General features: G+C 39.2%; 3 protein-coding genes across 7 annotated transcripts; all 3 read right to left on the reverse strand.

Moving 5' to 3' along the window:
* Positions 1 to 930: 930 nt before the first annotated feature.
* Positions 931 to 5,424, reverse strand: LOC122079726 (receptor protein kinase TMK1-like). Its single transcript, XM_042646423.1, is given in 3 exon segments — positions 931 to 1,425; positions 1,428 to 1,826; positions 2,842 to 5,424. Coding segments are annotated over 3 exon segments (2,838 nt in total). The 5' UTR covers positions 5,159 to 5,424; the 3' UTR covers positions 931 to 1,303.
* Positions 5,425 to 7,676: 2,252 nt separating this feature from the next.
* LOC122079723 (ankyrin repeat domain-containing protein, chloroplastic-like) lies at positions 7,677 to 22,688 on the reverse strand. Of its 5 annotated transcripts, none has more exons than XM_042646417.1 (8): positions 21,859 to 22,682; positions 19,460 to 19,533; positions 15,951 to 16,049; positions 10,302 to 10,400; positions 9,342 to 9,440; positions 9,147 to 9,245; positions 8,033 to 8,164; positions 7,677 to 7,890 (listed from the first exon to the last, which is right to left on the reverse strand). In XM_042646417.1, the coding sequence occupies exons 1-7, from the start codon at positions 22,577 to 22,579 to the stop codon at positions 8,066 to 8,068; spliced, it is 1,290 nt and encodes a 429-aa protein (XP_042502351.1). In that variant the 5' UTR covers positions 22,580 to 22,682; the 3' UTR covers positions 7,677 to 7,890; positions 8,033 to 8,065. The 5 variants fall into 5 exon arrangements, with proteins under 5 accessions (XP_042502351.1, XP_042502352.1, XP_042502350.1 ...); XM_042646418.1 differs by having other exon boundaries at positions 7,677 to 7,907; XM_042646416.1 differs by lacking the exon at positions 7,677 to 7,890 and having other exon boundaries at positions 7,926 to 8,164; positions 21,859 to 22,681.
* LOC122079725 lies at positions 13,681 to 15,930 on the reverse strand. Its single transcript, XM_042646422.1, has 2 exons — positions 15,472 to 15,930; positions 13,681 to 15,328 (listed from the first exon to the last, which is right to left on the reverse strand). The coding sequence occupies exon 2, from the start codon at positions 14,883 to 14,885 to the stop codon at positions 14,259 to 14,261; it is 627 nt and encodes a 208-aa protein (XP_042502356.1). The 5' UTR covers positions 14,886 to 15,328; positions 15,472 to 15,930; the 3' UTR covers positions 13,681 to 14,258.
* Positions 22,689 to 25,345: the final 2,657 nt, after the last annotated feature.

Here is a 25,345-nt window from a genome sequence, read left to right on the forward strand (position 1 = left end):
AAGGATTTTTTGCAAAGTAAAATAAAATTTAGTAAACAAATTTAAGAATTAATTACATAATCATATGAGATATTGTAAGATAATGATTAATAAATTTCCACTTAAATAATATTGATTTGATTTCACATCCCTACCCTTTTTTTCTCGACAATTAGACATAGCCATAAATTTTTTTTTTTTTTGTTGATTAAAAGACAATCTACTAATGTATTAAAGCATATTGCCTAAAACAATTATGTGAACATTTTGTTTTAATTAAATTTGATGAAAAATAAAGTTGTAACCTTACCTTTTTCTTTCAAGTGTACTAAAAAAACATAAAAAACATGCAAGACAATAACAACTCTTGAAAACTACACCAAAAAAATAATTTTTAAATAATTTTAAAAATCTTTATTTTTAACCTCACTAAAAATTTTTTTTTAAAAAAAAAAAACCTTTAAAAATAAATGAACAATCAGTAGATTTATTATTATTATTATTATTTTTTTGTAAAAGAAGAATCAATAGATTACAACTCTTAATTCACCACTTAGGTTGCTACAAGATGCACCCAACAATTATATGACAAAGCTTTCTTTTCTGTTCCCCATTTTTCGGTTACTGAAACTTTTATTTTGGTGAGCAGAATTATTCTTTATGCAAGATTTATACATCAAGCAGATGAACGAAATTTAATTTATTTGAATTGTTTAGAGAGTACTCAAACCTAAAAAAACTCCCACAAATTAAAGATCAGATCAAATGGTCAAAGATCCATCTGATTATATCCCACCCCCCTCCCCCACTTTCTCAAAACCTCTTTTTCCTGTACAATCCAGTATAGGATCTAACTGTTTTTAAACTGTTAGCACTTAGCATCACTTCTCATTTGGTAGTTTAGGTCATAGACAAATGGATTGGATTGGAACACAGAAAGTGAGGAAAAGATACCAGAAAAGATAAGATTGGATTGGATTGTACATCCTTTTACGAGCAAATCTATAGACATCTGCATTTTCAAAATGGCAAAACTTCACCTCTTAGGCCCCCTCCCTCCTAAAAGAAAACTTTTAACTAAAAAGACTGTCCAAACACCAAATTCCAGACGATTACATCCCAACAGGGACCCATTAAACATGAAAAAGAGAATACAGGAAACAAACCCTTATAAGATCTAACTAAAAAAAAAAAAAAAGCAGAGGAGAAGCAAATGGAATGAACAAAGCAGGGTCACATGACTCATGAATCACAACCACCATTAACCCAATATTTTTATCTAGGTAATGAAACCAAAATTTCTATGTCCATCTTCTTTCTTCCCTCACCTTCCATCAGAGGATGTAAATGTATCTGCAAATCCGGTAGGCCGGGTGGGTATGCTGGTTTGTGTGTTGTCCATGCTGGGGAGGTAAGATGATGTGTCCATATGACTGCTTCCCTCGAAAGCTGCCACTTCTTAAGCGCCTGCGGTAGGGTCATCTCGAGGTCAATGCCATAGATGTCCTCCGACTCTGGGTTTGATGGTTTCCATAACTCTGCTAGAGATGATAGCACATTGACAGCATGCCCCATGTCTGGCCTTTGGTATGGCTCCCTTGAAGTACAGTGCCCTGCCAACTCAGCAACAGTGCTTATGCTGGCAAGGGTATCCTCGTTGAGGTCGATTGTGGGGTCTATAGCCTTGCGGAATGTATCCTTGTTGATGTGCATTCTCCTGAACCATGTTACTAGGTGCATGCTATCATCAGGCTGGGTTTCATCAAGAGCCTTCCTCCCAGTGATAAGCTCCATCAATATCACACCAAAACTGAAGACATCGACCTTGGTAGTTACTCGCCCCATTGCTGTCCATCAAATTAGTCAAGAGATCACTTATAAGTCAGTATGGTATAACTGGAAACTGGTATCCAAACACAAACATATCCTCAAATCTTCTTAATAATAAATAAAAAGAACAGAAGAAACAGTAATGTCGATTCCGAAGAAATTCTGTTAAGTAGTGAGACAATTTGAAAGCTAGAACACAAGAATATGGCCTTTCAGATTTGGTTAAATCCAAACAGTAATAGCACAGAAACTAAAGTTGATTGAAGAAAAAAATCCAAGAGTCAGCTCGATGCGAAAGGCCAGTGAAAAAAGACATTGAATATTACCACAACCATGCCTCCTAAATCAATATTATGTGGTTTCAAAGGCAAGCTACAATTTGATCTGCTTTCAGAGATTTTGATTTTCAAGTTGAGTTCTACAAAAAACCACAGCTACTTGCTAGGTGGTGAAAGAGGCATAATTGTTTGGTGTAAAATTTTCTGGCGCAGAGATGTATGAAAGTATTGTGAATCACAGTACAGGCAAATTAAGGAAGCCCCAATCAATAAAGCCACTGATGGTCCGGATATGAGGAGATGAATCATACTGGATGGAATCAGTCCAGTAATATAGATGACATTCACCATGGTTATCATCAATTAGACAACCCTTTAGTCACATTTCATTCATTGTTTTCATCCTAAATTTTCATGAATGTGTGTAAACAATAAAGTTGCCATATTCAGTCATAAAATAATGTAATATAGACATTCAAGTTTACAAGTTGCAAAGTCCACTTGTCGTGAATAAGCAATTCTCAGATGGTGGAGAGGAGAAACAGAAAAAATAACAAACTATAAGATATATTGTGTTGCTCAGGTGTTCAATAATAAGATTTGCCATTTGCCAGCTGCTTATGCCACAAATTACCAAATCCAAAGAAATAGATCTCAGCTAAGCCCTTTCAGTTCTTAAGTATCATTATGTTGTAAAAGAATCTCATAATCATTCTAAAATTTCTAATCCAAATATAAAGAGAAGCTAAATTACCTGCATACTCTGGAGCAAGATACCCAAAGGTTCCGGCGAGTCTTGTCTCAATAGAGGCTTTCCCTTCAGGAGCAAGACGAACAAGACCAAAATCTGCTACCTTAGCCCTCATATCATCTCCTAGAAGAATGTTTGAAGGCTTTAGGTCCCTGTGAATGAAGCTTTGATGGGCTAAACCATGCAGATACTCAACACCCCTAGCCACATCCAGGGCAATACTCAATCTTTTTGTCCACTCTAGTGGCATCAGCCCCTCTTCTTGCCAACTGAAAAGATGCCGGCTCAGAGTCCCCTGAGGCATGTACTCATACACAAGAAGCCTCTCATTTCCATCCAAGCAATACCCAAGAAGAGCAACAAGATGTCGGTGTCGGACCTTGGTAAGAACAGCAATCTCAGACTTGAATTCTATCAGTCCCTTTTCAGTCAATACACCAGAATTCATCCTCTTCACCGCAATCTTTGTACCATCATGCAATTCACCTTTGTACACTGTTCCGAAACCTCCTCGTCCCAATACATTTTGTTCACTAAAATTGTCAGTCACATTCCTTAGGACTTGAATGGAAATCACCATGTTTCCTGTGTCGACCATATGAATGTCACTTGGTCCACTGCTTGCCTGGCTATAGTTTTCACTTGAAGCGACACCATTTGCACTTGGTCCAGCGACTGTGATCTTCAGTATCTCAGGGTCAGAGCCAGAATGGCGAGGATGCACCACCATTGCATTTGGGCTCTGTACCCTACCAAACCGCTTCTGCTTTCTTCGGCGAAGACAAAAGCCCAACAACCCAGTCAAGAAAACCAGAAAGACACCAGCAATTACTAAACCCACAACAACTCCAACAGGGACTGAAGATTCACTATTTGTCCCGCCACCGCTGTTTGTTCCATTTCCACTACCACCAGATGATGGGTCAGAACCCCCACCTGGGGTTGAAGGTGGGAGGGTCTTCCCGATGTCTGGGTTGCCATTTGTGTTTACAACAATATTGTTTCTAAATTTTGGGATTTGCCCAGAGAGCTGATTGTTTGACACATCAAGTTCAGTAAGACTAGTAAGAGTTGTCAGCTCCTCCGGAATGGTACCGGTGAGCTTATTGTCCGCAAGAATCAATCTTTGCAACGATTGAAGTTTAGAAAAGTCGGAAGAGATCGTCCCGGTAAGACCCATTTTCTGAAAATTAATGACAGAGATGTTACCGCTAATGCATGAAATCCCAAACCATGATGCGCATGGATTGTTCCCAATCCAATTTTGAGCAAACTTCACTGGGTAATCCATGTCTTTTGCAATTGAGAGCAAAACACTCACACGGGAATCGCAAGGAGCTCCTGGAGTGGGCAAGCAGAAGCTGTTCTGGCCAGACATATCCTCCGCGACAGAACTTGGGAACTTGGGTTTAGTCCCTTGCAGCAAATTATTCGTCAAATTCACAGTCTTTAGCGATGGAAGAGACACCAAAGAATCTGAAACAGGACCCGTCAACTGGTTGTCCCTGACACTGAAGCTCTGCAAGTTTTTCAACCCAGAAAAGTCTGGCAAGGGCCCTGTAAAAGCGTTTGAGTGCAGCCACACCTCCGTGAGGGACGTCATATTCTGCAGAACCTGAATGCTTCCGTTGAGCTTCCCTGTCTTCCCATTCAACCATAGAGACTGCATGAGGGACCCATCGAAGCTTGCCGGTAGCCCACCTTCGAGGTCATTGAAAGCTAAATGCAGGTTTGTCAAGCTCGGAAAGACAGTCATCCCAACAAAATCAGGTATCTTCCCTTTAACGTTGGCTGAATTTGCCGAGAAATTCGCAAGGCTCGTCGCATTCTGAAGACTATCTGGAATCTCCCATGCTGAAAAGGGGTTATTATCTAACTCAGCAACTTGAAGCGACGAAAGCCCATTAAAGAAATCCGCCGGTATGGAAGAGAACTGGTTATCACTAACAAGCAAAACCTGTAACGAACCCAACCCACTCAAGCTTGGTAGAGAACCAGAGATATTGTTAGACATCAACTCCAATCGTTGCAGGGCTGTAAGCTTTTGAAGATCAGAAGGAAGTGTACCAGACAGACCCTGGTTTCCAATTTGAATGCGGTTTATCCTTGAAGCCGTGCAGCCCACATGTTTCCACTTACAAGGATCTGGGTCAGTCCATTCAAGTGACTTCGGAGGGTTCAAACTCTGCTTCAAAGCCATCATCGCTGCGACATCTCCTGAGTTTGTCTGAGACTTCACCGGAACAAAAACCGAGAGGAAAAATATAACAAGAAGCTCAAGAACCCCACATTCAAGATGGCTTTTCTTCATCTTCCTCATCTTTAGAACCCAACAAGATAAATTCCGTAAAAAAAAAAAAAAGATGTGCTAGAGAGATTTTTTCAGAGACAGTTCCCCACAACGGTGGTTTAAGTCGGCATCGTGGCTAGGTTTTTGTCCCTGAGATTGAAGAGGGAAGTAGAAGATAGGGTAAGATTTTGGAATGCACAGAGAGCGGCGGAGATTAAGGAGGTAAGGATCGAAAGCAAGTGAGAGACAGAGAGAGTTTCTAAGTCCGTCTGAGGCAGTGAGGCGTGGAATTCGTTTGGTAGAGACTCTAGAGACTAGAGAGAGAAGCGAAAGTTAGAACATGAGTGGGGGCCACATGTTTTAAAGTAGGAAAGGTTAGTGTGCCAACTAGGCAAGATCTAAATACTGGGTTTAGAAAATATTCGTCGTTATGACAGTTTTCTCCCTTATTTACTCAAAATTAAATGTTAAATAATGAAACTCAGACAAGGGACTGTTTGGGAAAGTAATTAGAAGTTGGAACGCGTTTCTTCCGTGAGTGTGACAGCCGTGTATGAAGTGTCCCTTGTTCAGATGATTACTGTCACCCATTACGGGGAAAATTCCCTCTTTCCTTGGTAAGAAGGACCAGATTTCCACGGTTCCGTGATTTCCACGTGACAATGATACAGCAGAGGTTCAGTTCACACTGTTTAAAAATTTGGACTTGGATTGGTCTAACTGGGTGATTCAGATTGGAAATCGGTTATAATTAAAAACTGGAATCGGATTGGTCTAATTGGGTGATTCAGATTCGAAATCGGTTATATCAAGAATTAATTCTCGATATTTGGTCTTGGCTGATATTGATACAATATCGATCTGGGATCTACTATGTTAATTCAGATTTGTAAATATTATCTTTGCTTTTCATACAATATTATTATTATTATTATTTTTTAAATTTGACCTCTAATATCGATACGATACTCGATCTCAGATTAGTCAGGTATTGAAATCGATCCCAATCGATATCAATATAATACAACTGATATAGTCAATTCAATACTGATACCTAAAACCATTGCTATGATTGATTTTGATTCTTTATCTAGGCTACCTGTTTGCGTGTCTACATCTCAGCATAGTTCCTAAAAAAATATATCTAAACATAGTAGGTGCAAAAAAATCGTACTCCCTACGTTAAAGATGTTCTTGTATATCCTCTCATTGCCGTGCGTGCTGATAAATTCCTCCATCCCCCTTCCATGAAAAGATAGGAATGGGTAAATATGCTATAGGATTGATACAAATTTATATGATTAAAATTTGAAAGAATAACAAGTTCCATAATTTGCATGCGTTATTTTTAATACAAGTTTTGGCCATCAGATTAGTATTATAAGTTAGGAATGATATGGGCAACATGTGAAACCCTTTTACTTGCTGCACAAACCTCTACGCTGCCATGTGCAAAATTTAGACTTTTCCATGCATCTTAGCTGCAACCAATACACATCTGCCATTTGTTTTCATAAATTCAGGGATGCACCATAAGACTACTTAAGGGTTTGGAACCTTTTGTTCCATTAAAGAAATAAAGTTTCTATGATCATGGTATCAATTGAGAGAATATGGGGTTGTTACAACTTGTCACCAGACTAATAATGCATCTTTGCCATGAAAGGAGAGTAGAGATTCTTTGACATCTAAGAGATCATCTTAAGAAGATTCTTTGACATCTAAGAGATCATCTTAAGAAATAGGTCTTGAAGTCTCCTACACATTTTTCCTTTTTAGTAAAAAGTCTCCTACACATTAATCCATGGACAAGAGTGAGAGTTATGGTCGGCAAAAGAGATATCTATGACAAAACCTTATCCTTTCATCGTCATAGCCCTACTATGATAATTACTGGTGAATGGCTACTGTGATATTGCATTACTACATCAAGAACATTTACCATAACCACCCTTCTTTAGTCTTCATTAACTACCACAAGGGTTATTTTAGTAATAATAAAATGATATATGAGAGAGAGAGAGAGAGAGAGAGAGAGAGAGAGAGAGAGAGAGAGAGAGATTTTAACAATTCAGATCATCACATGGTGTGCATGGCTGTATCCAACCAAGGAAAGAGAAAAAAAGCAAAGAACAAAATCTTCATTTCTTTAATTGGTGGAGAGACGTTGGATTCAAGGAATAATTACCCAAAAGTAAATGCCTATTCTACCATTTTAATTTCCCGAATTTCCAACTTTGTATGGGAAATCTCAGGTCACCAGAAAGGCTTAAATTTCCTTCCATAAAATGTCTACAAATTTTCCCACATGATGAACCATTATGAGATGTGATAATTCAATCAAACTTTTTCCAGTGCTCTTCTGCAGTGGAGGTCCCCACATGCACCTTCTCATGCAAGGGTATTTAAGTAATTTAACACCTCATATTCATATAATTCTGGTTCAAGGTATCGGATACCAGAGACTGATGCTGATATGGATCAGTTGTATCGGCTAAAATTAAAGTGACCCATTTTTTTTAATGTATGCCTGATATGAACCGTATAATATCGAACAAGATCGATATGAATACCGATACCTATAATCTTGTTTGGGAAGTGAAAAGTCCATAGCCAGAAAAGAAAAATATCATTACAACAAGGGTATTCCAGTAAATAAAGTGGGTATTTACCTTTAGGCTTAAACTGCTTTATTCCTTTCGGATAAGCAGTGATCCAGCACAAGGTGCTTTTAGTTCTGGGTGGGCAACTTTAAGCCGCATCTGGAAAAAGGCAGGCACTGATTGAGGAGTCCAGATTGAATTTTTGGTGGGTCCATGCAGAAATAATAGAAAATTAATTACAATGTACAACCAAAACTTTACAGTTTACTTTACATGCAACTAAAAGGTGCAGAAACTTTACAGAAAAATGCAAAACTAGAGAGTAAAACGGCAGTCATGGCAACTTCGGTAGCTGCTTTAATAACTTGATGAGCTCATAAGTTCTTGTGTCTCTACCAGAATAGAGACACAGGTCAAGTGGAGTTAAACCATCCTGAAACACAATTAACAATGTCAGCTGAGGCAATTTATAGCTCTTGAAACAGTTCCATCTGAGGAAAAGCATTCCATGGTGTACTAACTAGTGAGAATGTAAAGAGTAAAACAGAGGTTTTAGAACAAATGATGCAAATCCATGAATTGATTCACGCTTCAAATCCATGATTGATTCATGCTTCCTCTCATGTTACAAGTATGATGGGTCAGCAGCAGTTATACTTTTTCACCCAATGTCAAAACTTAATTTCCACATTCTTCAATGGTGAAACCTAAATTAAAGCTAAGAGAGAGGGTTCTCTGAGCAAGTGGCATAAGAGAGCACACCAATGAGGTGGAACAAAACAGTATCGTCTATAGAAGGGCAGTTAGGTCATTTCATGTGAAGAGGAAAGTGATAAACACAGAAGCTGCTATCATACCCTCCCCCGGCGGCTCAAAGAACCTTTTCCCTAAAGCTTAATAGCAATAAGGGAGAGGGTTGCCCACAATGCCAGTGTGGGCATAAATCTTCCACGCCACACCAATGACAGCACAAAGAAATAATAAAATACTAGGATTTTGGTAGCCCTCTAACCCCAATTCAACTTGGTCCAATGTTTTTCAAACAATACATGCTAACGTATAAATTAATTTGATCATCACCTTGTGTAGTGATTGTAACATTCTGAGTAGAAACTAAAACTAGTACTCCAATGGAAAAAGCAGTCAACTGTTTAAACAAGCCAGTAGGTTCAGTACATTGGACTGTTAGGTTACATATTGCTATTCTATTTGGTTATGTCCATGATGATCCATCAGCCAAAACAATCTAAATTTAAGATTTCAGTAGGCCATGCTTGTACTCTATGATAAGAAGCATCACGATATATACTAGTCCTTGAGAGGAGCTATGACAAAAAAGAAAAGACCAAGTGGTCCACTTAAAACACCACCATAGTGAAACTTTCAATAAAATAAACACTTTAGTAGGTCATTACCCGGTTTTTTAACGTCTTATCAGCTCCTTTAATCAACAAAAGCCTCACTATATCTGTTCTTCGGGCTTGAATAGCGAGATGTAATGGTGTCCACTCATCCTGCAAACGACAAAAACATTTTTCATTTTTTATTACAATGAGATAGGAAAAGATAAAAATGAGAAAATGAAAAAGCTAGATGACTTTGTGCTATACATAATCTGGAAGGTTTATATCAACATTATACAACAGAAGGATTTTAATTGAGTGACTCGATGCAGTTTGGACGGCGTAATGAATCAATGTGGCCCCTTCCTGTTACAAGCAGAAAAAGTAAGAGAAATGTGTCAAGCTATATTTTAATCAGTTTACTGCAGATAACAAATCTCTGACTTCAGCAGTAGCAACAGTTAAAAACTCTATCTGTAGCAATAATTGATTAACTTAAAATCAGTTAAACCTTATCCCAACTCAATGGGTTTGGCTACAAGAAACTTGTTTCGCCATTCAACTCTATCTATAGCAGTAGTAAACTTAAAAAATAGTAAATACAACTGCAGGTACTGAGTGACACCAATTGAAAAGCAACACATTATTATCCATATGAAAATTCATATGACATCACATACTGATCCTACTAATCCTTGAAATGCTCGAAAAAAATGTCTCCGAAAATAATAAAATGGCAGAGCAATTAAAAACCATGTAATGATTTAAGACTTGCACATGGGAAGGACCAGTTATGGGTAAACATATTATCACATCAGGAAGATTATGATTGTAATGTTGGATGCAAATAGGGGAACCCATTTTGATAAGTTTGGGCTCTTTTAGCATAGAACACAAGAAAATGCACTCGGTGGCAAACACGGCATCCCCTTTTACAACGGATAACAGAACCAAATGCAACACCAAACTAAGATTCTCTCACATATATGGAGATGTACTTGCAAGTTGCAACCATCTTCCTCAAACAGGCATTATCTTGTCTTGAATTTTGAAGCGTCTCAAGGAATGGAAAGAGTTACCAGAAGTTACATAAAAAAAATCAATATATGGCTAATCCTATTTGTTTAACAAGCATAACTAAAATTCAAGTCTAAACTACAAATGGTTCTCGGAGACTGTTAACAGACATAAAGAGGATTTCATAGATCCTCGAAAAATCCTTCTTACTTCATCACGGACAAAAGGATTTGCATTTTCTCTCAACAGATAATTGGTAATGGCCTGCTTCTTGCAAATTATGGCTCTATGAAGTGCAGTCAAGCCATCCTGGAGAAAAGACACCAAAAAGAGCAACATTAATCTCAGAGTTTGAAGTAAGAATGCAGACACTGCAATAAGCATCAGACTGTCCCTGAAGTATAAGCTCCTGTTAAATGATTAGTGGGAACAGAAAGCAAGATAAGTTAGGTGTGTTACAAGCCCAGATTCCTGTAACCAAACCAGTAAAACCAGAAAAAGAGAGAAAAAGAAGAGAGAGAGAGAGAATGAGAAAGGAGAAACCACAGAGAGCCTCAAGGTGAGAGCAGCCTGCGATCAGTCCAAAATGAGGCTGATTGCAGGAATCCATAGTATATAAAGATTAAAAATAATGTGTACAAGGACTAGAATTCCCCCATTACAAGAGAACAAACCCTAAAGCACATATAGGGACCCGATAGGATAGAACTGCCCCTATCGGGTCCAGCGGCTGACGCATACACATCACCCATGCTCAGCTTGGTATAACCACTGCGAAAGCTAGGAGTAAACAAAGACTTAGTAAACATGTCAGCTAACTGATCCGTTAAAGGAACAAACGGAGTCTCAATCAGCTTCTTCAGAACAACATCACGAACAAAATGACAGTCCACCTCTATATGTTTGGTCCTCTCATGGAAGACCGGGTTACTAGCAATGTAAACTGCAGCTTGGTTGTTACAATACATCTTCATTGGCTTGGTCATTGGAAATCCCAACTCCAAGAGTAACGACCGCAGCCACATCAACTCAGCCGTGGTATGAGCCATAGCTCTGTACTCTGCCTCTGTACTGGACCGGGCAATAGTAGTCTGCTTCTTGCTATGCCACGTAATAAGATTCTCTCCAATAAAAGTACAATATCCAATGGTAGATCTCCGATCACTAGCAGAGCCAGCCCAATTAGCATCTGAATAGCCAACAAGATCCATATACTGATTAGGACGGTAAATCAACCCTTTTCCAGGAGTACCTTTCAGATAACTAAGAACACGGACAGCAGCATCCCAATGTGCTTTCTGAGGAGACTGCATGAACTGACTAAGAACTCCAACAACATAAGAAATGTCAGGGCGAGTCACAGTCAGGTAAATCATCTTGCCAATCAAACTCCTGTACTGATGCACATCCTGAAACGGTTCACCATCATCAACACCGAACTTTTGGTGAGGATCCATAGGAATATCAACAAGTCTGTATCAGATAGAAGATCCACAACATACTTTCTTTGAGACAGACTGATCCCTTTCTTGCAGCGGATCACCTCAATCCCGAGAAAATAATGGAGATGACCAAGATCCTTGGTCTGAAAATGGCACTGAAGATGAGCCTTACTTCAGAAATACCGGCCTCATCATTGCCAGTAAGAATAATGTCATCACCATATACCACCAAGACCACCAGCTTGTCACCTCTGCGCGACGAACAAATACTGAATGATCAGAATAGCACTGAGAAAAACCACACGTGACAATGGTGGCACTGAACTTGTCAAACCATGCTCGAGGGGATTGTTTAATCCCATAAATAACCTTGTGCAAGCGACACACATGACCTGTATTCTCCCCCTGAGCAACAAAACCAGGAAGTTGCTCCATATACACCTCATTCTGGAGATCACCATACAGAAAAACATTCTTGATGTCCAACTGAAATAACATCCAATCAAAGTTGACAGCAAGAGAAATAAGAAGGCGAACAGAGTTCAAGCTGACCACCGGAGAGAATCTCAAAGTAATCCACACCATAAGTCTGAGTATACCTTTTAGCAACCAGACAGGCTTTTAACCGCTCAACAGAGCCATCAAAATATTTTAACAGTGTACACCCAGCGACACTGAAGGTAAGGATCTACTAGGCTCCAAGTACCACAACTCACGAGAGCATCAATTTCTACATCTATGGTAGCCTTCCATCCAGCAATACGAAGGGCATCATTATGGGGAACGAGGAATGGTGTTAGTGGAAAGAGATATTGCAAGGCCATGGATGGGAGACGGAATATGAGATAATGACAAAGTTATCAATAGGGTATACAACCATGGATTTCTAAGTGCAGGAATGTGTACCTTTACGATATGCAATTAGTAAGTCATCAGGCGGAGAAGGAAAATGAGCTTCACTAGTGGAAGATGGCAGTGGAAGGAGTGAATCTTCCAGCTTAACGACCTCAGCACAGGGCTGTCCAGTCTTCTTCCTGCGCTGATAAATCTGTAGGGGAGGTGAATCACTGGTACTAGGAGCATCAGGTAGGGGTATAAGAGAGGGTATGGGTGGAGGAGATGGAGAAGACCACTCCGGGCTAGACTAGGACACCTGAGGAGAATAAAATGATGTACCTTCAAAAAATGTCACATCAGCACTGACAAAATTCCGATGAGTAATGGGGTTATAACACTTATATCCTTTCTGGGTACGAGAGTAACCCAGAAAGATGCACTTAGTAGACCTCGGGGATAACTTGTCAACCTGTATATGCAGATTATGGACAAAACATACACCTAAAGCCATGGGGTGAAACAGTAAAACTGCGTAAATTCGAGAACAGAACAGAGCAGAAAATGGAGACTTATCCGCCAGGACTGAGGATGGCATGCGATTAATCAAATAACAAGCGGTTAAAACACCATCACACCAAAAATGTTTAGGAACATGCATGTGAAGCATAATGGCACAGCCAACCTCAAGGAGATGCCAGTTCTTACACTTTGCTACCCCATTTTGCTGTGGGGTATAGGCCCAACTAGTTTCGTGTATCATCCCATGGGTATCACAAAACTCAGATATATCAGTTTGAGCATATTCTAAATCATTGTCACAACGAAAAATTTTAATAGGAATGCCAAACTGAGTCTTTATTTCATTATAAAACTTGTGAAACACATGTAAATATTCGGATCTTTCCTTTAACATGTACAGCCATGTAAGGCGAGAATGATCATCCCCAAAAGTCACAAAATAGCGGAAACCAAATCTGTTACTGACTCTGCAAGGACATACATCAGAATGGACTAAAGAAAATAAAGACGGACTACGAGACATAGAACGAGATGGGAAAGACACACGATGATGTTTACCCAACTCACATGCCTCACTCTAACCTAGGAATAGAATTAAAACTAGGAAATAAAAGTTGTAACCTAGAAAGCGACAAATGACCTAAACGACAGTGCCATTGGAAATGAGTCACGTCCCCAACAGTCGTAGTAGCAGCAGCAGCAGTAGAAGGGGGACAGCCGCTATTGAGGTAGTATAACCCATCCTTTTCACGCCCTCCACCAATAGGCTTCCTCGTGTGAAGATCCTGAAATACACAGTAGGAAGAAAAGAAAGTTACGGAGCAATTTAAAGAGCAGGTTAATTAACTTACAGAGAGAAGACTTAGTGGAAATTGAAGGACATGTAAGACAGAAGATAAATTAATGGATGGGATAGGTGAAATAGTACCATGTCCAAAGACTGGTGTGGAAGTGCCATTAACAAGGATAACAAATTGAAACTGGCATTAGTAGAAAATTTCTTAAAGAGTGGTGACTTACTGGTCATATAGGCAGAGGTACCTGAATCAATGATCCAAGGAGTAGATGTAGTAGTAAGAAGGGCTGAAGTACCTGTGTGAGCTAGAGTAGCAGCGGATGTAGACGCACCATTAGATGTATTAGAGGATGCCTCAAGAGTGTGCAAGCGTCGGAACAACTGATTGATGTCATCGCGCAGACCGGTAACTGAATCACCTGAAGAAGGTGTTGGTTTAGGATCAACTGGAGCCATTGTGTCAGTACCATCGTCAGACATTGCATGATTAGCTAATTGTGTTGCCCATTCTGGTTTGCCATGATTTGCCCAACAAGTCTTAACAGTATGATTGGGCTTTCCACAAAAAGTGCACTAGCGAGCTGAACGATCAGAAGGTTGTCCACCAGATCCTCGACCAGCCGACCCACGACCTCCCCCACGACCACGTCCACGGTTGGCATGGAAGGCAGAATTGTCTTTGGTAGACTGATCAGGTTTAGTGGAGCAAGGAATTCGCTGCAGTCGTGAGTAGGTATCATTCAGAGTAGGCACAGTATCCCCTGCAAGTAAGTGACCCTTCACTGCCTTCAAGTCATTGTTCAAACCAGCCAAGAATTTAGCGACGAAGAACTCGTTACGCTGAGCCTTCAATTTATCAATGTCAACGGTCAAGGGTTGGAAGACATTGAGTTCTTCAACCATACCTCTGAAAGTACTATAATATTCGGAAAGTGGCTTATCCGACTGGCGAAATTGAAACAGTTTTTCATAGATATCATAGATACGGGTCATGTTCTTCTCCTGAGAGTAGGTCTCCTTCAAGTCATTCCACACTCCCTTGGCAATAGAGTGTAACATGACATTAGCAGCCACATATGGTTCCATACTATTCCATAACCAAATTAAGATTAATGCATTCTCTTTCTGCCATTGAGCGTAACCAGTGTCAAATTCTTTGGGAGGATCAGAGGTCGTGTAATCAAGCTTATCCTTCGCCATCAGATAAACTTTGACTGATTGAGCCCAAAGAAGGTAATTCGAGCTTCCTTTAAGCTTGATAAAAGTAATCTAGACATTTACATTGTCCGATGCAGAGGAGGTAATGGCAGGGGTAGTAACCTTGGTCTCAGCCATGAGAGCAAGAATTACTGACAAGTATGTAGTGCAGAGACAATCAACGAAGTAGAACTCACCAACCAGATCTGATAAATAGCATCCAAAGTGCAATCGGACCCCAAGAAACCAAAAAAATATCCAACCGATAGGGGGGTTGGTATGGTAGTGTCGACCTTGATAGGAGCAGCAAAAGGAGGCTTCAAAAGCCTAGTAGAGTATGTAGAGAAGTAGTAAACCAATAGCACATTAAACCGTGAAGTAGTAGAGCTTCACACATAGGGCAGCTGTCAAAAACACATCACACAGGGGCGGCAGCCATTAAAAACCTGCAGAATTGTGTATCGACTTCAGCGATTCCAGAGAATAAGGGCTGAATCCATGTAGTAAAGGTAGGAATGCTTGATTGTATTTATATCATTATAATCAGGCAAAAAACTTAAGATAGGAGCAGCAATAGGTGGCTGCGCACCAAAGAGGAGTAGCGCAGGGTTGAGATCAGCAGAGAATGATGATGCAAAACCTTGATTTGATTACAAAAGCTCTGATACCATGTTACAATCCCAGATTCCTGTAACCAAACCAGTAAAACCAAAAAAAAAGAGAAAGGAGAAACCATAGAGAGCCTCAAGGTGAGAGCAGCCTGCGATCAGTCCAGAATGAGGCTGATCGCAGGAATCCTTAGTATATAAAGATTAAAAATAATGTGTACAAGGACTAGAATGCCCCCATTACAAGAGAACAAACCCTAAAGCACATATAGGGACCCGATAGGACAGAACTGCCCCTATCAGGTCCAGCGGCTGATGCTAATCCCGAAATCAGGATTAGCTCTCTCTCAACAAGGTGCATGACAAAACTGATTTCGGGATTAGCTCTCTCTCAACAAGGTGCATGACAAAACTGAAGTAGCGTCGTTTGATTTCACTATCAACTAATCACTGTTTATACCTTATCAGTGACATTGATATCAACATTGTGCTTCAGCAAAGAGTCCACCAGGTAAAACTCTCCAGATGCAACAAGAGTGTGAAGAGGCAGCCATTTCCCCTGAAGGAAGATCATTTTTGTCAAAATTGGTTAATGCATAGACACATAAGCACTAAAAAAATTTGATATGCTGAACCCAAAAACCTATGCATTTGGAGGCACTAGAAAAAAAAAAAAAAAAAATCAGAGATATAGCATTTATATTTAAGAATTGAAGAAATTTGGGCACCTGCAGTCTTCAGAGATATGGCATAATTGGATTTTGCTGCCATGAGGTTAATGATTTACTGACAGTCATACATAAAGTAATGAATTCATAATCAAGCAAGCATGCATTACACATGAGATAAAACACAAAGCACATGTTTTAAAGTAGAAAACACATACTATGCACTTGCCTCATCTTTCTATGGCCAAACGAAAACCTCCACCGTTCATGAATTATATTTTTATTTTTTCTGATTAAAAGACAGAATTTATGAGGATGTGAAAATCACATCAATAAGTTCAAGAGGGCAACTAATCCAAGTGGAACTAAAAATTGATTTAACAATAAGCATTAGTGCTGATTGCTCAATGCTAGTAATTTATTCAGGTCAATGTCTATGTTAGCAAATAAAGCCTGACCCCAAAAGGGGTGGGGTGGTGGAGGGGGATCCTTAGACACCTCATTTAGAAACAGTTTAAGCATGTCAGTAGACTCAGCACAATTCTCTCAGACATGATAATTCAACGGGAACTTAAATGATGTAGATAAGTTCTACTCCAAGCAATACAATTGCAAGAAGGGAGGAACCGGACTTCTATCTTACTCCGCGGTTCCTTGATTGAACCTGTTCTGGATCAACTGAACCAGATTCAGTTGGTTCAGGACAGACCAATCAGGTCTGGGAGTTTCTGGTTCACCTAAACCAGTCCTAATTAATCCAGTCCAATTCGTAGTCAAAGAAGGGTCAGAAGTAACTAATGCATGTGCAGAAGTTGAGAAGCATTATCTAGTTAGTTACAAGTATTATCTGAAATCTTAGAAGATATTATTTCAGTCAATAAGTCAGTTCATTGATGGTTGTGTAGGTCCTTAAAAATGTGTAGTTCATTAAATGGTCAAAGAGACTAGGAGAAAATCCCAATGAAAGTCTAGAACCCTCCCAGCCACTCTAGAAAAGACTTCCTGCAAGCATTTTGAAGAAGTTAAAAAAATATTTCAATGAAATTTCTGGTTTTATACCAATAGCTGTGAGATGCTGGGTTGCTTGTGAGATGCTAGCCTAGGTCTTTGTGAAAATCCTTGGTCAAATATCTCTTATCTCTTTCTTCCTTCTTCCTTTGTTCCTGATTTTTTCCTGAATTTATTCACCTATTTGTTCTCAAGTTGTGCTGGTAGTTTGCTGTTGTTTTGGTGGATTCCTGAAGGTGGTTGATCATAAGGGACAAACAGTACTTAAACTGACTTCAGTTTTGCAGTTCTCCCAACCCTACAGAGGAGAAGATTGGCTTCAACTTTGCATTTTTCACACTCATATGACTAGTGGACTGTGTGTGGCACAAGTCATTGTGGATAGTGGCAGTTATGTAAATGTAGTGTCACAAGCCGACAAGCGTTTCTTATGGAAACTAAGATAAGTACAGAGAAGTACCCCAACTCTATTAAGGTTTTCCTCTTGAATGGAAACACTCTTGATGAAAATCAGCAGTGCATCATTCCATTAAAGTTGGCTGGTTATGAGGAGAATGTATGGTGTGACGCCATTCCGATGACATTGATCAATGTGCTACACGGAAGACTATGGATATACAACGACGACGTACTGGTAAGAGGAATGCAGAACCAGTGCTTCTTCGATTTCAATGACAAACCCATTGTATTCAATCCAATTAACAAATCAGCTGAGAGATCAAAGCTATGTCAGCCCAAGCAAAGCATAAGCAGATTCTACAGTCACTAAACAAGGACCAACAGACTAGAAAGAGTGCAACCAGTAGGGGGCCACATGTGAACAAGCAGTCCAGCAAAGGACAACAGTCGGTGAGTCAACTTAAACTTCCTAAGTCTATACATAACTTGCTTTCTAATTTTGCAGACCTAATGCCCAAGGATTTTCCAGATAAATTGCACCCTATGACAGACATTTCAACACACTATCAACCTAGTACCAGGATCGGTGTTGCTTAATCTGCCCATTTATGGTCTCAGCCCCCACCAAGCATGCTGAGCTCAAGAGACAAGTGGACGAGTTGCTGAGAAAGGGATTCATCCAAGAAAGTGTGAGTCCATACGCTGAATCAGCCTTCTCATGCCAAAGAAAGAAGGGTCAAGGTGCATGTGCATCAATTGTTGAGAAATCAATAAAATCACCGTGAAGTACAGATTTCTTATTCCTCAACTCGATGATATGACAGACATGTTGACGAGAGTGAAGATTTTTTCCAAAATAGATCTCAAAAGTGGCTACTACTAGATTCACATTCGTCCCAAAGATGAATGGAAAATGGCCTTCAAGATAAAAGGATGGATTGTACAGTGGAAGGTCATGCCATTTGGCCTTACCAATGCTCCTAGCACCTTCATAAGAGTATTGAGTCCCTTTATCAGCAAGTTTATTGATGTCAATTTTCACAACAATTTGATTTACAGCAAGGAAAAAGAGAACTATCTTGACCACTTGAGGCGTGTGAAGCAAGTTTAATGAGCTGAAAAGTTTAAAATATATTTGAATGAATTTTTTGGTTTTATCCACATAGCTGTGAAATACAGTGGAGCCTAGTGAGATGATTGGTTGTTTGGTATGCCTTTTTCAGTTGGTGAGATGCTAACATAGGCCTCAGTAAATCCTTGGTCATATCCCTCTTATATTTTTCTTACTTCTTCCTTTGTTCCTGAGATTTTTTCTTCTTTCAATGATCCACCTATTTGTTCTTAAGTTGTGTTGGCAGTTTGTTGTTGTTTTGGTGGATTCCTGAAGGTGTTTGGGTGCTGATCATAGGGGCAAAAAATGCACAAACTGACTTCAGTTTTGCAGTTCTCCCAACCCGGCAGTTCTTCTATTTTATGTTCGAGTGTTGCAGCTGAATTTCATTCATAACTCTATATACCCAAATTTGAAGCTGATCAGACCAGGAATTGATCTGGTCAGGAATCCCTATTGTAGAGTTTTTTAAAATTGCTCAATTCTGATTCTGATCTCACCTCCCTTCGATCCTGTCTATTGAGGATTCTGATCCTGTTGCAAAGACTGAACCAGGATGCCATTATTAACAATATGAAATTAAAAGCCTTAATAATTCAAAAATTATGAGAATAAAACACTTCATACCTGATTGCTCAAAAATTACTTATCCCAAATTATAAATTGACAACCACATTAAACAACAATGCATAGAATAAAAAAAGAACCCAATCAAATGACATGAAAAAAAAAATGTTCTTCTCTTTAGAAGTTAATAATGGCTAGGGGATATTGAAAACTTACACAGGTTGCATCAGCCAAATTTGGTATGCGCTTATTCAGAAGAACCTTTTCTTCTTTAGTGAACAACTTACGACCTACTCATTTAGGCATAGAACGACAAGATGTTAGGGCCCCATGTCTCAAGATCTTATTTAACACAAAAGGCAACTCAAAAGGTCACATTTTTTCCAACTTGTCTAGTAATACTACTAAAAAAGTTCTCATAAGAAAAACAAAAATAACCAGGTTAAAACATCCTGGATTTCCATATGCAGAGCACTGCACACTAAACAAGTGTAAGGAAATTGAAGCAAGAACCTGAGGTAGCAAAAATAAAAAGCTACATGAAGATATTTTCAGGTACAAAAGAAAATGCAGAGCACTGCACATTAAACAAGTGTAAGAAAATTGAAGCAAGAACCTGAGGTAGCAAAAATAAAAAGCTACATGAAGATATTTTCAGGTACAAAAGAAAATGCAGAGCACCGCACATTAAACAAGTGTAAGAAAATTGAAGCAAGAACCTGAGGTAGCAAAAATAAAAAGCTACATGAAGATATTTCCAGGTACAAAAGAAGAAAGCAATTTTTTGCCCTAAATGTCACAGCAAAAGTACTCTGACAAAACAACTTGAGTAACAGAATTCCTCATAGCTGACATGGCGAGAAGAGGCAGGGATTGATGTCCTGACGGTAACAATGTTGGACCAGCCTTCCATTCCACCAGTCATGGAAGTCACTTCCCTCTTACACTTTGCTGGAAAATTTAGGAGTGACATATGGGACTAACAAAATCCCACCCCAGGAATAAAGTGATCAAGCAGATGACTAGCATTCTATGAGCCACTGCATTAGTCTTCTATTTCGGGAAAATTAAGGGGAATTACAATTTCATTGAAAGTTGTAAAATATTATAATTTTTTAAACTCTACCCTTTAATCAATGTAAAGATATACATAGTTTCTCCAGTCATGCTAATTTTCATATCCGGGGTTTTGGCATCTATATTTCAAACTGGATGAGGTCCATGTTGAAATAATATATAATAAAAATTAAATACAATATAAACTTAGAATTATACAGCTAATCACATTTTCGCATCCTCAAAGTGAGCGGATAGCACTACACTTTGGTTTAGTTGTTCTATCTTTCCTGATGACTGATGAAGTGAGACTTGAGACTAGTTTGAGCCAACTGTAAGGAGGTATAGGAGTATGAGCACCAGGATGTTGTTTCAAGCAGGATGAGGTACATGTGAAAATAATATACACTAAAAACCAAATAGCAGATGTAGCATCATGAAAAGTATGGGGAGGATTGGCATTACACCTTGGATTAATAGTTGTCTTTTTCCAAATAACTGCATACTAAAATGAGGTTTGATACAAGTTCAGAGCCAACTGTAAGGAGGTATTGGACTATGTGCTCTAGGATGTTAATCATATTTCCTTAAGCCTAAGTGTAATACAAACTCTTAACAAATCACATGACCTCTTATGTTTTGGCAACAAACTATGGGAAATATATGAGATGTTCACCAAAGGAATAAAAGAATGTGAAGATCTAAATTATGGTTTAGAAAAGAAGATGTTTGCATCCTTAGAATGGAATAAATTTTCACTATCAAAGCTAATCAGATCACTTAATCTGACATGACAGATTTCTTGGTTATGCGCTAGCCATGCTTTATATCAAGTTATCATATAGACAATGCCAAGTAAGAATGCAAAAACAAGATACAACTGCAATGATAGGTAAAATGGATTTCAAAAGAATTTAGATCCTTTGATCATCTTCCAATTTCCCCAGCTTCACATTTCAGAAGATGGATCCACCAAGCTAAATATGCAACAAAAGCAATATAATTGCAATCCCCAATACATGCCCCAATGCGTTTGTGACATTAGGTAATCAGTATTTTATGAGATCCCCAATTGATAATAGAAGAACCCCAATCCAAAAATAGTAGAATCATGCCTGAACAGAACTTTGACAACAGCAAGGATTTCAAAATATGTAGTTCTGAGATTATAACTATAGAGGTAGGTGTTAATTAAGTACAATGGGATCACATGCATACAATCAGGTGGCTGGGGATCTGAGCCATCTGACTATATTCTATGTCGAAGATTGGTGGCATTGATAATTGTGTTTGGTACAGTATCATTCTTGCAGATTTGTTGTTCATAATTGGGTTCAGTACAGTATCATTCTTGCAGACTAAATCATGTTCCAAATGGTGTCTTATCAATTTAATTAATGTGATAAAAAAAAAATTTTGATGAAATGTGTTTACAAATATAGCTTTATAGATTCAAAGCATGCCCGTATAGTTTATATGCATAGAAATTCAGTTCAAACTGGAATATCAACTAATGAATAACTACCGTAACAGAACAAGAGGTTCAACATCAACAGTACCTTCAGATTTCTTGCCAGAGATCTCTCCAGGCTGATATTTCCCACTATTAAAGAACTCTGAAATGTCTTCGAGTGTACCTCCATAAACTGCTTTCCTAGGGTTCCTAGGTTGCACTCTGCCACTTGAAGAGGAACCCATTTCAGACACATCTTTATCTTCATTTTCATCCACCTGCTCTTTCAAAGGATAAGCAGGATTATCAAGAACCACGGGGTTCAACTGCGACAACTTAGCCTCCCGATACGTCAAGAACGCCACCGTATCCTTAAAATGGACCACAGGCTTCTTCTTCTGGACATTTCTCCCGTATTCTAATTCCTGAGCAATACTACGCTTCTCCTTCTTTGTCAAGTTGATTTCAGCTTGCAATTCCTTCCATTTATCTGGAACCAAACTCTCCTCCATTACTGTCTTCGATTTCTTCTTGCTGGGTTTATTCCTATTGAAGTTGTCTTGAAGGTAAGGGTCTTCGAAGATACCCTCTTCAAAGACAACGCAGTCGCCGATAACGAGCTCATCATCTTCTTCTTGCGCTTGTTGGGTGGAAGGAGAGAAGGAAGAAAGAGAAGCTGAGACTGAGAGAGAGTGTAAGGAGAGTTTCCTTGAGACGGCGAGAGAAGTACATGAAAGATGATTAGGAACAGAGAGGTGGAATGTGGAGTTGGGAATTAGAGGGAAGAATTGAGGGGTTTGGGATTTGGGTAGTGTGAAAGCTCCCATCTTTCTGTTTCACAAATAGAAGGATTGGAGGAGTTCAATTGCTTCAAGCCTTCAACAAAAATTCACAAGCAGAAGCTATGGAAGGGTCCCTTTTCATGGGGCAAATAAGCAGTCTTGAAGCCCAGCGCTGTTTGGGTATTGATTTTTTATTTTTTTTGGGTAATGCTGTTTGGGTATTTTTATTTTTTATTTTTTTGGGAAGGGAAAAATTATATCATATACATGTAGAGAATTTATGGAGGAAAAATAATGGAATGGGAGCAAGACAAACCCTCCACAAGCTATCTATAGCAAGGGTATTTACATCCAGAAATATCTCTAGATACACATCTAACAACTTTAACACGAAGATCATCAAAAGCAAGAACTACCCTACCAATGTTGGGGTGTAACTTAGCCAAAATATCAGCAGGTTGATTAGACGGTAAATGGCTCTTATAGCAAAGTGTGGAGAGCAAGAGAAGCTTATGGATATGCTCTAATTTTTTTTTTTTTGGTAAAAGGTATGCTCTAATAACCACCATACCTTCCAAGGGGCATTGTTGATTTTGTTAATATAATCAACAGAGCTTTTAGAGTCGGGCTAAATAATAATTCTTTGAAACCCCAACCTGATAGCCTCCTCTAACCTAGCTATTAGGGGTGTCAATCAGTCTAGCCAATCCGATTTCGGTCGGACTTAATCGAGCTTGAAGACTTTCAAAGGCCACATTGTGTCCGCCCATTTAACTGATCGGGCTAAGTTATTGAGGGCATGGTATGCTTTATATTCGGTCGGTCAGCCTTGGGCTATAATCGGGCTACTTTAATCGGGCTTTAGTAGGGCCTTAACCGGGCGATGGACATGTTTAATGTTAAACGGGCTTTAACCGATTTTTAAACGGGCCCTCTTTAAAATGTGCTCTTATATTCCGGCCCACTCATGCAAGCCCAAAAAAATTACAATAAATCAATAAATGATACCAAATATAACCATTATTTAAAATGTGAACATGTCTTTACTTTTTAGTTTTTAGTTTTTAATTTTGGAGGGGGGATAAAATAGGTATTCTACAATCATTAAAGGGTCTGGCCAGGCCGGTGCACAATAGGCCGATCTCGATCGGTCTCGGTCGGATGCCCGACGGTCCAAGTAGCAAAATCGAGACCGACCGTTTATAAACGGGCCGGGCTTAAGCCCGACATGTTTAATAAACTGTCCAGGCCGATCCGGTCTATAAACGGTCGGTCCCGATCGGTTTAGTCGGGTCGGGCCACGAATTGACACCCCTACTAGCTATGATAGCCTGTAACTCATGAGTGATCACTGAGGAAGGAGGAGCCGATCCAGCTATGGCAAAGATGACAACGCCACTACTACTTTGAGCCAAACACCCAAAACCAGCTCTTTGCTGATCTAAAGACCCATCACAATTAATAGCCAAAAAATCACCAGGAGGGGGGACCCAAGAAACCCATTGTAAAAAGGGAGACCTGAACGATGGGTAAATTCCCCAAGAGTTACAAAAACTGCGAGCACGAGGAGTACCCTAAGAAAAGGTCCGAACTCCAAAAAGTTTGCCTCGAACATCATTCTTTATAATTCTAACCAGAGCCAAAGGGTCAATACGGTTATAAGAGAAAGCTCACCTATTTCGTTCTTGCCAAATGTGATATATAGATGCACAAAAAGCAACCTTCATAACCTGGGAGCAATAGGTGTTGTTGACAAAATGTTGAACAGTGCATTGGATTTCATCAACCCAAGAGGAGGGGGAAGATGCTCTAAAAATTTGACATGTATGCAAGATCTCATTCCACATTGATGAAGAATAATCACAAGCAAAGAAAAAATGGTTGTGACTTTCCATACATTGCCTACATAACATACATGTAGAATCAACTTGAACACCCCATGCCCGTAACCTGTCCTTAGTTGTGAGAGCTTTAGATAAGGCAACCTAGGCGATAAAGCTGTATCTTGGAATGTGAAGGGGAAACCAAATGAGAGTAGTCCAATCAACCTTGTCTCTTTGCATCCGGATCTTATCCCAAATAGAGAGCAGAGAGAAATGACCATTTGCATTAGGCTACCAAATAATATAATCATTCTTATGGGAATCAGTTGTAGCGATAAGAGAGATTTGGGGCCAGAGATCACACAAGAAATTATCATGAGGAGGGGGGGGGGGCCAATTCCCTTCATGATTGAGAAGCACTGAAAGGTTGTCATTTCGATATCTTCCCAATGCCTGGTTAAGGCTGCTTCCTATCATAGCTGCAAAAGTAGAATGACCATACTATGGATCAAACCATAAAAATATACCTTGACCATTCCCAATCATGTATTGGATGTGAGGAATTGTTAGTTCCCTGACTTTAAGGACACCTCTAAAACAAGCCGAGCATTGGGAAGGAATTGTTAGATTGTTATAACTTGAGTGACCTTTTGACATATAAAAGGATGGATATGGTATTTGAGAAACACATTATGTGACCATCTTGGGCTTCGTGTTTAAGTCTTATTGGATGTATGTTCAACATCCTATTGCATCGTAAAGGAATTTAGTCCAATTTGTGATGCCTAAAATAGTGAGTGAACCGTCCTCCATGGATGAAGGAATTTTTTTATTCTATTGATAAGTAGATTGGTTCTTTTTTAAACATTTTTATTACTAAATAAATATCAATTCGAATGCGTATTGAATATCGGCAAAAACTGATACCTAAAACCAGTGCGTCGAAATAATATTAAAATTAAAAGTGAAATAAGTCGGTACTGATATT

This window comes from Macadamia integrifolia, chromosome 5, assembly GCF_013358625.1.
Source record: "Macadamia integrifolia cultivar HAES 741 chromosome 5, SCU_Mint_v3, whole genome shotgun sequence".
In the NCBI taxonomy this organism is placed as follows: Eukaryota; Viridiplantae; Streptophyta; class Magnoliopsida; order Proteales; family Proteaceae; genus Macadamia; species Macadamia integrifolia.

Bases quoted from the DNA above. Each gene is read 5' to 3' on its own strand.
- LOC122079725 (XM_042646422.1), bottom strand. From the start codon at position 14,885: ATGGCGAAGGATAAGCTTGATTACACGACCTCTGATCCTCCCAAAGAA.
- LOC122079723 (XM_042646417.1), bottom strand. From the start codon at position 22,579: ATGGGAGCTTTCACACTACCCAAATCCCAAACCCCTCAATTCTTCCCT. The intron at 9,441-10,301 runs GTAAGAAGGATT...TGCTTGTAACAG, and splicing joins ATCCTTTTGTCCGTGATGAA to GAAGGGGCCACATTGATTCA. The intron at 8,165-9,146 runs GTAATGACCTAC...ATTGTGTTTCAG, and splicing joins ATAAGACGTTAAAAAACCGG to GATGGTTTAACTCCACTTGA.